Source organism: Embiotoca jacksoni, unplaced genomic scaffold (genome assembly GCF_022577435.1).
Source record: "Embiotoca jacksoni isolate LCO1_2020_lvr unplaced genomic scaffold, fEmbJac1.0.p SCAF_4, whole genome shotgun sequence".
Classification (NCBI taxonomy): Eukaryota; Metazoa; Chordata; class Actinopteri; family Embiotocidae; genus Embiotoca; species Embiotoca jacksoni.
In genome coordinates this window covers 3,853,856-3,870,000 of record NW_027185392.1, presented here as the reverse complement: position 1 = coordinate 3,870,000, position 16,145 = coordinate 3,853,856, and the positions used below count along the sequence as shown (strand labels likewise).

Below are 16,145 nucleotides of genomic sequence, written 5' to 3'. Positions count from 1 at the left end.
AAAGCCTGATCATCACAGCACCGCACTCATTTCGAATCACGTGGAATTCATGAGTAATTTCAACTACAGTAGGTTATTTCTGAACTTTGAATTATAAAAGTGTGTACATTTAGAAAGAAATGTAAAATGTAGTTCAGCCTTTCAAATCAAGTCGGGACTTTAACTACCAGTAGCTGGCAAACAACTCGCAAACGTTTCTACTTCCATGATTAGACGGCTTCAATTTTATTTATTGCACATTCAAGTACTTTTGGTGAGATTTAATATTAAAAAAAACACACAAAAAAACAGACTGCAGGAGAGTCTCCAGCAATGCTCGCAGCTCCGAGGCTGTACATAGCCATAGTGTTGCTAAGCTAAATGCTAATGTTAGCATGCTAACATGTCGATGTTCAGAGATTATGTTCACCACGTACACCAACTTAATTTACACGTGTTTTCCCTAAACACAAAACAGAGCTGTGGCTGAAATTATTTTTTTTTTTACAAATGTTTAGTTATGAACCAAAGTATTGGTGGTGTAGTAGACAAACTGACATAAATGTGTTTTGTTTTTTTCCAGGTGATGATGTCGCTGGATATGCATTAAGGGGATGAAAGTTATTGTCGTTTATCCTGCGGGGATTATGAACGTTCCGAATTTAAGGACAATTCAATAACTGCCGAAACATTTCTCTAAAAATTCTCAATGCCTCATGGTGGCGCTAGAGGAGAGGCCAGTGGGTCAACGAAGTCAGTCGGCTTCATGCTTTCAGGACCAAGAATATCTGTCGATCTATCTCGTAGCTGTTGAGATATTTCTGTGTGGACCGAAGTGGACTGACTGGAGTATCATAGCGTCCAGAGCAATGCTACTGGCATCAGATCTGTTCAAAACAAACAGACAAACCGGTCTAAAATTTAAAAAAACTTAAAAAAAAAAAACTTTTACACTGTTCAAAATGCTGGGGCTCTTTAGATTTATATAGCACTTATAATCTTTTTTTTTTTTTTTTTTTTACCTTTTCATTGTTTACATGTGTAACTCACATTGTCTGTCTGATCATACAAGGTGAAGGTGAAGACCAGTAATGATTAATAACAGTTAACGTAGTGCTGACAGGCTAGCTGACTAATGACAGGCTGTGTGCTGCGGTGGCAGCGGAAGCTGAGGTTAGGGTAATGACAGTGGAGCATAATGGGGCTGACCTTGTATTTACACCGAGCAGCCTGTCATCTGCCGGGATGTAAGATGGACAGAACAGACGAATTAGACAGAAGGGAAGGAGCAGTGAGGAAAATAAAAAGAATGAGGGATATCAAAATTAAGAGGCAAGAAAAAAAAAACATCTGAGATTAAAAGTGAGAAAGAGGGTCACACAAAAAATGAATAAACAACAGATCTGTGACAAATCAATAAGAACACCTGATCAGATAAGCAGAAAACCTGAGGGTGAGGGAAAAAAGAAAGAGATACAAATCAGAGTCAACAAACAGGTGAGAGGGGCCAAAGCAAGGTGACACAGGTCAGTAGACAGAACAAATGTGGAGGAACAAAGTGGGTGAGAAGAAAAGAGGTTCGGGAAGTGCATTTAGGGGAAAAGAAAGAAACAGGTTGTATTTAGCGAAAGATGTGTTTACTCAACAGATTAGTCACCATTATCCCTCTTTGCTTTTGTCTGGAGGAGGAGGGACTGACTGACAGGCAGAGCAGGGAGGGAGGTAGAGGAGCAAATCACCTCCGTGTTTGTCAGGTGAAGGAGGTACTGACGGGTAGCACTGAAGAGAAAGGAAATCAGAGTAATCAGAGCAGGGCCAGGACGAGAGAGGAGAGAAGCGATAAGAGAGGGAAAGAAAAAAAGGAAGAAAGAGAAGGTGGGAGATGAAGGTGCGTGCGGGAAAACGATGAGGTCGTGAGAAGGGAAGGAGGGTGAGCTGTTTTTTTAACCCTGAGAGGTGTGACTGACTGACAGTCTAACTGACTTGACTAAAGACCGACAATGAGCTCTTCCTGCGGAGCATTACTCACAGATAAGGGAGGGTGAGGAAGAACGTTTAGCGTTTACATCAGTAATTACTGTTTTTACCCTCAGCCTCATGATCAAAGCTCGCAAACACACACACACACACACACACAGATGGACAAATAGACACATGCATACACCAGGTGTTGGCTCGTGCCTTGTGGGCGTGGTAACCATTACGTTGTCACGGGGATGTTGATGAGCTCACACCGGTGCTGCCACATTTCCAGGAATGATCCGCTTGTTATGGTCAGTTTGACGTTACACTGATTTGTCTTCTTAAAAGAAGAGGCAAAAAAAAAAAAAATAAAAAGCACCAAACTTGTGTACTAAGAAAAACTCCTCCGTCAAATTCTTGCATAGCACAATGACACATTTTCCTCGGTTTGACATGATGGAAAAGGTAATTGATAAAAAAACAAAAAAAACAGCTCTAACTCGAGGGACTTACAATACTGATGCATAGTGCTACATCTATGTTAAACAATCATCAGTTGCCAGCCAGTCATCCAAATAGGTTACTACTTGGATGATAAAATGCTCAATGATTGTCGGTGTCGCTCCATAGTGATGAACCCGCCGAGGATTATTACCTGACTTTGTAATTCCTCTCAACTCTATGAAACACCTTTGAGCTCAGTGTTCATTGTTTTGGTCTCTTGGTTGCAGGTAGCTGCTTCTGTGAAAAAGCTCTAGCAGACTTCCTCCCCAGCTCCAAAGGGCAAGCAGACAGTGAGCTAATACCTGGTCAATATAGTGGAGCGTTTAGCAGCTAAAGTGACAGATGAGTTCGTAGAGACCAAAACAGAGATCAAAAGAGAGTAAATATTGGATTTACGTTTTGCTAAGTGGCTGGAAACGTAACACCAGTTGTAGTGTATGCTACCGTGTTCACCATGACAACTTTATGTTAGCGTTGGGTTTACAGCCGCTACTGCTGCCCCCATGTGGTCAAAAATGATTCCATGCAACTTTAATAATCATTTTTGACCTGCTTGTTTTACTCGTATGGAAAGAACAGAAGAGTGTGACCACTCCTGTTTCATATTGGACACCCATCGTGTTCAGCATTCAAGTCTTAATGATTGCTCTTTGTACCTCGCTCAGTTCAGGTAAAATCACAGCAACCAAAGTGTCCTCCACTTCGGTCCAACACTCTTTTTTTAATTACAATAAGTGCAAAACGTGGATCTTCCATAGATTACTATAACAGTGTGTAAACATCCATTGATCATTATGAATTAATTATTCCCAAACATGCATTTTACTGAGGATAAGCAAAATGCTTTTCGTGTTTTAAAAGCAAAACAACAAAATGTTTGAAAGTTTGAAAATAGAAAAAAACAAGATGAGGGAATCCTCATAGGAGGGACGAGAGGCAGAAACACACCACCTGGATGCTGTCTGGATGTATGAACAGATCATGTGTCATAAAGACATCAGTAATGCGTCAGTCAAAAGATAAAAGAGCAAAAGTGTTTTTGTCCTGTTTTTCCGTAATCAGAGGCTTAATGAAAAGACCCTCTAGTAAGTGAGACACAGAAAACAAGACGGTGAAATGATGAGTCTGTAATTGGTTCAGTTTGTCTGTGTTTATAAGAAGGATCTCTTCCTTTGTCCCTAATCAAAGACTAAAAGGCAAGACTATAAAATGAATCGGAAACACACTAAACCTCTGTGGTCCTAAAACACCATTTACTTTTAATGTTGGTTTCCCAGAAGACATTTTTATCCTGTGAGTTCCAAAGGCCTTTAATCTATGATGTCTCGCTGTTAATCGAATGCATTGATAGTCGGAAGAACCCAAAACTCTTCTGTCACATCTCAGATGCTTACACAATTTACTTTAGCCAAAGGAATTGTTGTTATTAATCGTCTTATTCAGCAGTTCTCACTGTGGAAAGTTGTGATCAACAAGTTAAGAAAAAGGGGTAAAAACATAAATAATTTGCAGGACATTTGTCTTTGCATTGTTCTTGTAAAATACAGGGCAGTTTTATTATTTTATTGTTTTATTATTATTATTATTATTGTTATTATTATCCAGTGTACTGTATTTTATCATTATATCTTTTTTTTATATTTCACCCTGATAATTGAAAATATCCTTTGGATTTCTGGACTTTGTCTTGACTTCAGTTTCAAACCACTCTTACTTGGCTCTCAGCCGTATCAATAGTTGTCTCTCCATCAACTCTCCCGCAGCTCCATCATAGACACTCGCTCATTTCTGACTAAACGATGACACACTCGCACCAAATAAGCATAACAAAAACTACAACATCTTGTTTTATTCTGACCTGTGTCATCTTGTTTGACATTTTCTTCTTATCCCACATTGGATTTTAGGATTTTACCCTTGAGGTAGAACCACGAATGGCATCGTGGTGATGATGATATTTATGATGATGATGATGATGGAAATGGCACAAATGCTCCTCCTCCAGCATGGCCAAGGATTGGACTTGGGGGGTGTGGGAGGGGGGGTGGAGGTTGGCTGGGTGGGGCATGGCAGGCAGTGATTAAAAAAAAAAAGAAAAAAAAGATTTGCTTTTGAAGTTATTTCTTTTTGCTCTAATGCTGGTTAAGTCCTTTCTGTAACTGCTCTAAAGCACAGTCACCTTTTTCTGAGATAGATACATGTTGCGCAGCATAAACAAAGGCAAACATTAAACTGCAAAGGCTCAAAAACTTCTTAAAAAAGGATAGCGCGAGCAAACAGAACAAGCTGCCTAATGCTCATTGAATGGATTTCAAAGGGATCAGCGAGTGAACGCGCACTCCAAACACCTGAGGGAGGATAAAAGGATATTTAACCACAAAATAGAAAGAAAGAAAGAAAAAAAAAAAAAAAAAAAAAAAGGCCATAAAAGTTGCAAAGGTGACAGCCGAGATGCTCAGATGTTGACGGAAAAAGGTGGAATCGTCTTCACAAATCCTCTGCATCTGTGCTTGTGTGGGTTTTCGTTCGGCGCTGCTGTTTGTGATTCGAGGTTCTGTTCAGGTGTGGCGTTTGCAGAGGAAAGCATGGGATGTGGTGGCTTTGATGTGTCCGTGTGTGCGCGCGTTTGGCATCTCGGTGTTTTGTGTTTGTCCCTATCACGCTCAGTTGTTGTCCCACAAGTCTTTGATTCCCTCTTCTCTTTCCTCTCACCGTTGTCCTCTTCTCTCCCGTCAACATACTCTGTTTAACGCGTTGTCCTCTCCCACCGGCTCAGCGAATGAAGGCATGACTGTTCTTTACTGTGTGTCTTTATTTGGGCTGCCGCCCGGACGTTCGTGTTGTCTTCATCCGTCGATCAGCCTGTGTTTTTTTTGTGCTGCTACAGCAACTCTCCCCACCAGTCTAGGCTGCGTAACGAGAAAAACGCTCCATACCTTTAATTTGGTTTCTGTACTTTACTTTTATAACCCGATGACGATGGTGACGATGATGGCCTCGATTGTGAGAGTTCAAATGGACCGAAACCTTCCCGTTCATTTTACCTTCAAACCCCAGTTAACTTGTACATATTTTTTGTTTCTGCACACACGTCATCGATCTGAAAACGATACTCTGCGTTACATTCTGCGGCCTAGACTGGTACGTTTGACGCCATGATGGCCGCTTACTGTTTGTCCTGATTCTTTTGATTGACATTTTGTTGTGGCTCACCCGGCGCACGTTATGCACACGTGCAGCAGAAACCTGCTCCCTGCTCGCCTGGCACAGTGATGGCCATGTTGGATTAATTACGGACCCCTGCGCCGCCCACTGCTTCTCCTCCAACCACACCGAGTTATTATCGATTAGCCATTGATCGTCCGTCTTACTCCTCCCTCTCTGATAGCGAGCAGACGAGACCATCACAATTGACACAACCCTGCTGGTCCATTTCTTTGGGAAGAAAGGGAAGGCCGAGCTTACGTTTGATGACTTCTACAGGTACGAGACGTTCGTAGGCCGCACAGAGTGTTTCCAAATGTGAGCAATATTAATGAGTGAGTCTTTGCGCTTCTTTTGTTTCTGCTTTTCAGGTTCATGGATAACCTCCAGACTGAGGTGTTGGAAATTGAGTTTCTCACCTACTCTAAAGGGATGACCACCATCAGTGAAGAAGACTTCGCAAAAATCCTGCTGCGCTTCACCAACGTGGAGAACATCAGCGCCTACCTGGAGAATGTCCGACAGTGTATACCTGACGAAAAGGTACAGTGCGTACTAGCACAGGGTTCTTTACTGCGCAAGGATCTCTGCGAGTATCAGTTTAACACATTTTTCTTCAGATAACATCGGGTAGGTTTCTTAATCTTTATCGATCTTTTAATTTTTTTCCCCCTCTCAATGGGTGCTCCTGCCTTCCAGCTCTCTACAGGACCTGTAATTTCACACTATTGTCTTTTCGCCTGAGGGTGTTGTGGCTCTCAACACTTCAGCGCTCCATTGCTTCACTTGACCTCACACACACACTCGCACACACACACAAACACACATTTGACTTTTCTGTTACATGTGAATGTCTGTCTATTAAAGCATCTTTGTATCCTCATACCAATCTGTCTATCTCTATAGCTATCAAGCTATCGACCTACGCTAGCTAATAGCTACCTAGCTCTACTTAGGCATGTCGTCCTTATGCAACCCAACTCTATTTCTGTCCCTCCCTTCTTTCCTTTTCACGCTGTGGAAGAAGCAGGAGGTTGGTCCCTGCCTCATACAATGCACAACCTGCAGTTACAATCTGTCAGTCTGTCCTGCTCGTTAGTTCATTTGCCATCTTCTTTATTTTTATCTGCATCTGTTGAATACATATTGCAACATTTCTTTATTTGCTTAAAGGTGTGGATTGTTTTTTGTTTTTTTCACGATTATCATATTCATTTCTCTGTTATAGTTTTGAACTTGATTCACAGCAAAGAGCATGTGGCAAAATGCGCAACCATTTTAGGTTTTGCCCACATGGGCTTATGTCATTCATTTAATTAAATGCACAATATTTTTATGTTTTATATAAATCCCTCTATTTGTTTGAAAGTCTTAATGTGAATAAGATCCCACTGAATGAAATTGATTATAGACTTCATGTTTACATTGACAATGTAAAATCTCATGCTACCTGCTTTCAGTTCATGAAACACTGCTAGAAGGCTGCTGTTTAAGTTTTCCATATCATCTACACTACCCATTCATTAATGACTTCTGATGTCATTAATTGGGCTATTTCATGGAATCTCTCGTTTACAGATTGATTGTATGAGTTTTTTTTTATTTTCCAGACAACAGAGTGGATGTGCCTTAAGGAATGCTGTATGCACGTCTGTTAAGGCCCCTTTTAAATCTCGCTGAAACCGTCATTGTTCTCAGTTTGGTGCTTCTTTCTCTCCAGCGAATGACATTTAGCTCAACGCTTTCCCCGTGGTGACACTCACTTTCTCCTTTTGTTTCAGGGAATCACCTTCGATGAGTTCAGGTCATTCTTCCAGTTTCTCAACAACCTTGAAGACTTTGCCATTGCCATGCAGATGTACAACTTTGCTTCGCGCTCCATTGGACAAGGTAGTAAAAACTGTTTTGGGGCGGAGCAGCAGCCACTGAAGAAGCAGCAAGCAGCCAAAATGATTTAAATGTTTTTTACTTTGTCTCCCGCCAGATGAGTTTGCGAGAGCGGTGTATGTGGCCACGGGGCTCAAACTGACACGTCACCTCGTACACACCATCTTCAAGATCTTTGACGTCGATCACGATGACCAGCTCTCCTACAAGGAGTTCATCGGCATCATGAAGGACCGGCTGCACAGGGGAGCCAGGGTGAGGACCTCTCCGCCCGTTTAGAAAAAGTTCTTCTTAGTCCAACTTGTGCTAAAAAAAAAAATCTGACCCAATCTCAGCAATAAGGACACGAGGATGAGTGAGATTTTATTGATCTACTTTCGAGAAATCAACGTCCCTTCACAGAGGTCAAATCAGCTGTATAACACCTGTGTAGAGATAGTGTTCGGATTAAGATTCAGTGTCTTCATTTCAGCAGCATACTGATGAGCCAAAAATGATGACATTCTCGGATGAAGTGAATAACGCTGATCATGTTTTAACAGCTCCTGTTAAAGTCTGGGATATAATACACAATAAGTGAACAGTTGGTTTAATGTGACAGAAATGGGCAGGCCTCAGTGGCTCTGACGAGGACCAAATCAAGATGGCCAGATGAGTTGTTCAGAGCATCTCTGAGGTGTTAAGGTCAGCAGTGGTGAATACATAGTGAGCCAGCTGGGAACAAGCGACTGGGATGTGCTGGAACCAGTCTGTCCCACCGGATACCACAAGGCACCTTCACATGTCCTGTAGACTCATGTAGAGCTGTTTAGGCTGCACACAAAGCACCAACTGCTCATTATGCCAGGGTGGTCATAATGTTTTGGCTGTAGACTGTGTAAAAAAAAAAAAAAATGGCAATGGCCTCCATGACATCACCCATAGGTTTTCCTGAGGAGCAGTTTTGAAGGTCAGTGTGGGTGGCTCAGACTGTCCTCTTCTTGGCAGCACCTAACCACCTAAATTCTGGCTCATCCAAAAATTGTGCATGGGAGGAGCTGTGGTGGGCCAAATAAACTCTGATTTCTGGAACCAGCACCATTAATAGTCTCTGTACAGCTCCGACTGAAAGTCTTTTTGGCTTCACCTTGTGGTTGGCAGGCCAACTCCAACAGTGTCCACCTATCACTCAAAGCAGCTCCCAACTGAGCTGGAAATCACCTTGAGTGTCTCCATAGTGTTGGCTCTAAAGCCCATACTGCCCTCCAGTGGTGTATTGTGATACAGCGCTACAGTTGAGTCATATTTTACAGAGGTGAAACAAACACGAAATACATTATGTAGGTATGAGCTTAGAGTTTGTCTATTTTTCTGCAAATTTCACTAACATTGCAACCCGTAGGACGTTCTATAGGTTTCTTTTGATACTGTCTGGGCCTCACAGTCTTGGCTTTTTAACAATGTTCTCCTTTTCTATGTCTCTTTTTTCCTCTCTCTCTCTATTTGCTGTGCCTGAATCTCTCATCTCCTCTCTAACCCACACCTCCTTCCCCGTTTCCATCTACTGTCCTGCCCTCGCCCCCCCTGTTTTTGTCTCTGTCTTTCCTTTCATCTTCCCTGCTTCCTACATCTGTCCTGGTTTTCCTCTGTAATGATGACCGTCTACTGACATCTCAGGGCTATAAAGCTGTGGAGCGCGCCACCTCCTTTAAATCCTGCCTGAAGAAGGAACTGGCTAGCAGATAAGTATCACTATACCTTAGTGTTGTACTTTAAGTCTAGACTTTCAAAATGTTTCTGGAAGTCATGCGGCGGGGGTGGAGCTCAAACAGCTCAAAATCTTGTTTTTTCTAAATGTTTTACTCCACTTGAGTGCTTTTAACCAGAAACAGAATGATATAAAGGAAACAGTTAAGGACAGTGAAACCAAAATATGACATTTATTTGGAAACAGTGACTGCAATTACTATCAGTTAAGTTGAAAAGAACGGACTTGTTGAAATGAACTGTCTCGCTTTGCTCTGTGTGTACCAGGTGAAGGGCCAACACCACGCCTCCTTCTCCAGCTGTGTTCGCTCTGAGGCCAGAAGACAAGTGCACCGGCTGTGGAGAAGGTACAAGGAGAACCCGTAGAGGATGGAAAACATCCGACAGAGCGGCGACTTTAATTAGCCAGCATGCTGAGTCAGCAGCATTGGCTCAAGTCAACCTCCGAACCAGAAACCTGTAATAACTACAAGCATGACCACACACAGCTGACTGATGCTCTCTATGCTGATGATAAGCAACATCATTTCTTTTTAGTTTGCTCTTTTTCCAGTTATCCATCTTGATCTGATGTCAATCATCTCCAGTGTGATGTAGTGGATTAAAAAAAAAAAAAAAAGAGTTGGAATAGAATAGAATTTTATTGACCATGAATGGGACCTCCACAATGTTTCGACCTGCAACTAATGATTACTATTTTCTGACAGCCTCAAAATGCTTAAGTTTTAGGATTTTGTAATTTTCACCAATAAAAACTATTTATATTTAACGAACGATACAGTCAGTCTAGCTCTGCTCTGCCCGGCAAACAGTAACAACCGAAAGAAACATATTTCCATAACAAATTCTATCTGATCATGGTGACATTATACAAATGACATTGATAAAAGTAATATGATAAAAGCTGCACATCACTCATATTTTAGAATTAAATGAAGGTTTGGTGAATATGTATTGTCCTCCACCTCTTTTTAATCATGTCGGTTTTGTTTCTTTTTAAATTGTCTGATCCAGTCGAGTCACTATCTTTTGGTTATTTCACTGACAGTATATAAACACTTCCATTACAGTTAGGAATACTACATTATCCTACTACTACTAAAGCACTTGGGATGACTTTGACTTGGAAATATCGTACAACATAATTTTTATTTTTTATTTTTTAATTTCAATGTTTTACCTTTCTTAGTCTGTAATATCTTGACCTGTTTTGTGTTTGAGTCTCAGTTGCATGTATGATACATATTTCCCAATACGTGCCTTCTGTCCTTTGTTCTTCTAATCTGAAAAGTGTCACCTACGAACCCACTTTTGGAGCAATAAATCCAGCTTTGTGTATCTGTTTATAGCAACATAGCTGCAAAACATGTGCTATGAAAAACCACGTTCCTTTTTATTATATGTTGTTTATAACACCCATATTAATAAATGAATATGATTTGTAGACGCCCTCCTGTGAAATATGGGATATAATTTGAATATATCGTAGTAAAAAAAAGAAGTTTTGAAGCATAAGAAAGTTATTTCTCATACTGTAAATTATTCTCATATTTGCAATAATCGTGTATTTTTCGTGTCTGTTGATCTGTTGAATGAACCTTCATGCATGAATAAACTATTTTTAGCGAGACGTGCGGAATCCGCGGGTTTCATTTGCGCATGCGCGACGCAACGCCTTTACGTAACCCGCGGGACACTTGCGTCACCTGAGTTTATTTAGTGTAAAAGCTATGAATGTGCTACAGGCCCACGGTCTGTGACATTGGTAAGTTTGTTAGTCTCGTTTCTGCTCATAAATGTGTTATAAAGAAAACGTTGACAAAAACCAGAGTTTGACGCATATTTGGAGCAAATTAAGTTAACCGTTAAACTCGCTTGGACAGTTTGCGTTAGCGTGAGCTACTTTAAGGGAGGCCTTCTCCTGCCGCCCTCTTCTCATTTTATTATTGTAATGTGAAGCTTTATTGCTTTTGGTGGCGCTTTAACCAGCTTGAAGACTGGAAAAAAAAAGAAAAAAGAAACGTGTTTCACCTGGCCTCGCTGGTTGAGGTGAGGGACTTTCTGGGTAACCATGTTGAAACGGTTACGCAGCTTTTCTAGAAAGTTCAGAAGCGTGCTTCTTGAAATTAGATTTCAATTTCAAGTTTGGTGTTTTCAATTGTGAATGGCTCTTGTGAAGTTTGAACCTTGTTGGCCGATGAAATGCTGACCTCGTGTGTCGAATCCAACCAAGTGCTGCCGGATCTCTAACCGGAAGACGGACGCATTATGTTACGGAAAAAAGTATACGTTAAAAACAAATATTACGGATTATTATTTTATTTTTTTTGGACGTGACGTTCTCGGGTGTCTGTTGTCAAAACAAATGTGTCGAATATGTCAACATTTAAACTGTATTAAGATACGGCACATTAAAAGCCCTTTATTCAAAGCGGTTAGGCTTGCAACCGGAACTATTCTTCCTTCTGTTCTGTCAGGAACATTAACGACGACGCACCGTGCTGCGTGTACCGCTTTGTAAACCTAAATAAGTAACTGTCACTCCTGCTACCTAAGTAATTTTTTTTTTTTTAATTTATTTATATACATACTGTCCCGACTAATATCAACGTAATCTCCCGTATGCCCTAAAACATGAATAAATAGATTAAACACAGCGGCATGTTCGCAAAGCATTCTGGGTCACGGACATTAGAATTAACAATTAATAAACAGCTTTAGGAATAATCTAGACTCACGCGATGGTTGTTGTTGTTGTTGTTTTTACCTCTTTTATGTTTTTTAGTTTGGTGACTGCTGTGATCTGGTCGTTTTGTTGACGTCAGGCAGCAGAGATGAACTCTGAGTGAGAACGGTTGTCCTGAGAATGACTTCGTGTTTGAGCCCTCTGTTACGTTAAGACTATACTTTCAGGGATCATTTCTATAGTTCTTGACTTGAGAAATGTGTTTCTAAACTGTTTGGTCTCGCTAACCACGATGATGAGTCGTGATATTCTCTTCTGAGCGTGAAGCGGACAGAAAATAATGATTCACTTCATATGTTTTCTGTCATTGATGATCGTTCTTTGCTTCCTCGTGGAGCTTTGAGGAAGAGAATATGATCAGAGTGGTTTTTTCATAAATGTGAATATAAAAAATATATTTAATTAGCTTTTCTGTTTTCAGTGTAAGTTCCTTTTTCGTAGCTAAAATCAGTATTTATTTATATGTTCACATTAATAGAGTTCATTAATAACTATGATATCTTGAGTTAGTTTCTGTGACTGTTCAGTGTTCATCCTCAAACAAAACAACTTTTCTTTCAGACTGATTTTCTTCAGCTCCTATAATAATCTATTTATTGTGTTTTGTTCAGGCAATCAAAAATATTTCCTTTACTTTCTGATTTCTATTACTTGTACTTATATTACTTTCTGATTTCTATTACTTGTTCTTATATTACTTTCAGATTTCTATTACTTGTTCTTATGTTACTTTGATTTATATTACTTGTACTTATATTACTTTCTGATTTCTATTACTTGTACTTATATTACTTTCTGATTTCTATTGTGCTTATATTACTTTCTGATTTATATTACTTGTACTTATATTACTTTCTGATTTCTATTACTTGTACTTATATTACTTTCTGATTTCTATTACTTGTGCTTATATTACTTTCTGATTTCTATTACTTGTTCTTATGTTACTTTCTGATTTCTATTATTTGCACTTATATTACTTTCTGATTTATATTACTTGTACTTATATTACTTTCTGATTTCTATTACTTGTACTTATATTACTTTCTGATTTCTATTACTTGTTCTTATGTTACTTTCTGATTTCTATTACTTGTGCTTATATTACTTTCTGACTTGAAGTAGACAGAATAATGATTGTCACTGATGTGTGATGGACATGAAATTGAATATGTCAACATTTAAACTGTATTAGATAGAGCACATGAAAGCTCTTTATTCAAAGCGGTCAGACTTGAAACTGGATGTTTTCTTCCTTACTAGCTCTGTTCTGTAAATGTCACTCCTGATAACTAGGTTATTTTTTTACTTTTATTTTTACACGTATTGTCCAGATAAAGATCAACGTAATCTCCCGTACACATGTATGCCCTAAAACATGAATAAATAGATGAAATACAGCGACATGTGTGACTATTTTTGCAAAGCATTCTGGGTATTGAATATTGGAACGAACAATTAATAAATAAACAGCTTTAGGAATAATCTAGACTCACATGATGGTTGTTGTTGTTGTTGTTTTTTTAATACCTCTTTTATGTTTTTTAGTTTGGTGACTGCTGTGATCTGGTCGTTTTGTTGACGTCAGGCAGCAGAGATGAACTCTGAGTGAGAACGGTTGTCCTGAGAATGACTTCGTGTTTGAGCCCTCTGTTACGTTAAGACTATACTTTCAGGGATCATTTCTATAGTTCTTGACTTGAGAAATGTGTTTCTAAACTGTTTGGTCTCGCTAACCACGATGATGAGTCGTGATATTCTCTTCTGAGCGTGAAGCGGACAGAAAATAATGATTCACTTCATATGTTTTCTGTCATTGACGATCGTTCTTTGCTTCCTCGTGGAGCTTTGAGGAAGAGAATATGATCAGAGTGGTTTTTTCATAAATGTTAATATAAAAATATATTTAATTAGCTTTTCTGATTTCAGTGTAAGTTCCTTTTTCGTAGCTAAAATCAGTATTTATTTATATGTCCACATTAATAGAGTTCATTAATAACTATGATATCTTGAGTTAGTTTCTGTGACTGTTCAGTGTTCATCCTCAAACAAAACAACTTTTCTTTCAGACTGATTTTCTTCAGCTCCTATAATAATCTATTTATTGTGTTTTGTTCAGGCAATCAAAAATATTTCCTTTACTTTCTGATTTCTATTACTTGTACTTATATTACTTTCTGATTTCTATTACTTGCACTTATATTACTTTCTGATTTCTATTACTTGTTCTTATATTACTTTCAGATTTCTATTACTTGTTCTTATGTTACTTTGATTTATATTACTTGTACTTATATTACTTTCTGATTTCTATTACTTGTTCTTATATTACTTTCAGATTTCTATTACTTGTTCTTATGTTACTTTCTGATTTCTATTACTTGTACTTATATTACTTTCTGATTTCTATTGTGCTTATATTACTTTCTGATTTATATTACTTGTTCTTATGTTATTTTCTGATTTCTATTACTTGTACTTATATTACTTTCTGATTTCTATTACTTGTGCTTATATTACTTTCTGATTTATATTACTTGTACTTATATTACTTTCTGATTTCTATTACTTGTTCTTATGTTACTTTCTGATTTCTATTACTTGTGCTTATATTACTTTCTGACTTGAAGTAGACAGAATAATGATTGTCACTGATGTGTGATGGACATGAAATTGAATATGTCAACATTTAAACTGTATTAGATAGAGCACATGAAAGCTCTTTATTCAAAGCGGTCAGACTTGAAACTGGATGTTTTCTTCCTTACTAGCTCTGTTCTGTAAATGTCACTCCTGATAACTAGGTTATTTTTTTACTTTTATTTTTACACGTATTGTCCAGATAAAGATCAACGTAATCTCCCGTACACATGTATGCCCTAAAACATGAATAAATAGATGAAATACAGCGACATGTGTGACTATTTTTGCAAAGCATTCTGGGTATTGAATATTGGAACGAACAATTAATAAATAAACAGCTTTAGGAATAATCTAGACTCACATGATGGTTGTTGTTGTTGTTGTTGTTTTTACCTCTTTTATGTTTTTTAGTTTGGTGACTGCTGTGATCTGGTCGTTTTGTTGACGTCAGGCAGCAGAGATGAACTCTGAGTGAGAACGGTTGTCCTGAGAATGACTTCGTGTTTGAGCCCTCTGTTACGTTAAGACTATACTTTCAGGGATCATTTCTATAGTTCTTGACTTGAGAAATGTGTTTCTAAACTGTTTGGTCTCGCTAACCACGATGATGAGTCGTGATATTCTCTTCTGAGCGTGAAGCGGACAGAAAATAATGATTCACTTCATATGTTTTCTGTCATTGACGATCATTCTTTGCTTCCTCGTGGAGCTTTGAGGAAGAGAATATGATCAGAGTGGTTTTTTCATAAATGTGAATATAAAAAATATATTTAATTAGCTTTTCTGATTTCAGTTGAAGGCTTTGGTGCCTTTTTCGTAGCTAAAATCAGTATTTATTTGTATGTCCACATTAATAGAGTTCATTAATAACTATGATATCTTGAGTTAGTTTCTGTGACTGTTCAGTGTTCATCCTCAAACGAAACTTTTCTTTCAGACTGATTTTCTTCAGCTCCTATAATAATCTATTTATTGTGTTTTGTTCAGGCAATCAAAAATATTTCCTTCTGAGAGTCAATAGCTCTTCACATTATGTGCTCTCTGTCACATATTACTGTTCTTTACTCCTCCATGGAGCATATGATGAGAAGAAGAGACAATATGAGACTTTAGTAGCAAACAACAACTGACCTACTTTGTGTAATTAGAATTATTACTTTCTGATTTCTATTACTTGTACTTGTGTTACTTTCTGATTTCTATTACTTGTACTTGTGTTACTTTCTGATTTCTATTACTTGAACCTCGGCGTGACACTCGACAGTCAACTCTCTCTTTCTGCCAACATCGCTGCAACGACGCGTTCCTGTTGATACATGCTGCACAACATCAGGAGAATACGTCCTCTTCTCACTCAGAAGGCGGTCCAGGTTCTGGTCCAGGTTCTGGTCCAGGTCCTGGTCCAGGTTCTGGTCCAGGTTCTGGTCCAGGTTCTGGTCATCTCACATCTGGACTACTGTAACTCCCTCCTGGC

At 38.9% G+C, this 16,145-nt stretch overlaps 1 protein-coding gene and 3 non-coding genes across 7 annotated transcripts in view; all 4 read left to right on the top strand.

Annotated features, from left to right (window-relative positions):
* The window catches only part of micu3a (mitochondrial calcium uptake family, member 3a), a 27,708-nt gene extending 18,070 nt beyond the window's left edge, over positions 1–9,638 (top strand). For 3 of the 4 annotated variants that reach the window (XM_069166624.1, XM_069166623.1, XM_069166621.1), the window contains 6 exons: positions 5,834–5,928; positions 6,021–6,192; positions 7,431–7,539; positions 7,634–7,791; positions 9,193–9,257; positions 9,547–9,638. In XM_069166624.1, the coding sequence (XP_069022725.1) occupies positions 5,834–5,928; positions 6,021–6,192; positions 7,431–7,539; positions 7,634–7,791; positions 9,193–9,257; positions 9,547–9,553 (606 nt within the window). In that variant the 3' untranslated portion in view covers positions 9,554–9,638. Of the gene's footprint in view, positions 1–5,833; positions 5,929–6,020; positions 6,193–7,430; positions 7,540–7,633; positions 7,792–9,192; positions 9,262–9,546 lie in introns of those variants that run through there. The other variant, XM_069166622.1, reaches the window with a different exon arrangement.
* Positions 9,639–12,179: 2,541 nt separating this feature from the next.
* LOC138209713 (small nucleolar RNA U3) lies at positions 12,180–12,395 on the top strand. Its single transcript, XR_011179183.1, has one exon. It is a non-coding gene; the product is annotated as a small nucleolar RNA U3 (small nucleolar RNA).
* A 1,293-nt stretch (positions 12,396–13,688) lies between these two features.
* Positions 13,689–13,904, top strand: LOC138209715 (small nucleolar RNA U3). Its single transcript, XR_011179185.1, has one exon. It is a non-coding gene; the product is annotated as a small nucleolar RNA U3 (small nucleolar RNA).
* A 1,290-nt stretch (positions 13,905–15,194) lies between these two features.
* On the top strand, positions 15,195–15,410 carry LOC138209716 (small nucleolar RNA U3). Its single transcript, XR_011179186.1, has one exon. It is a non-coding gene; the product is annotated as a small nucleolar RNA U3 (small nucleolar RNA).
* The last annotated feature ends 735 nt before the right edge of the window (positions 15,411–16,145 follow it).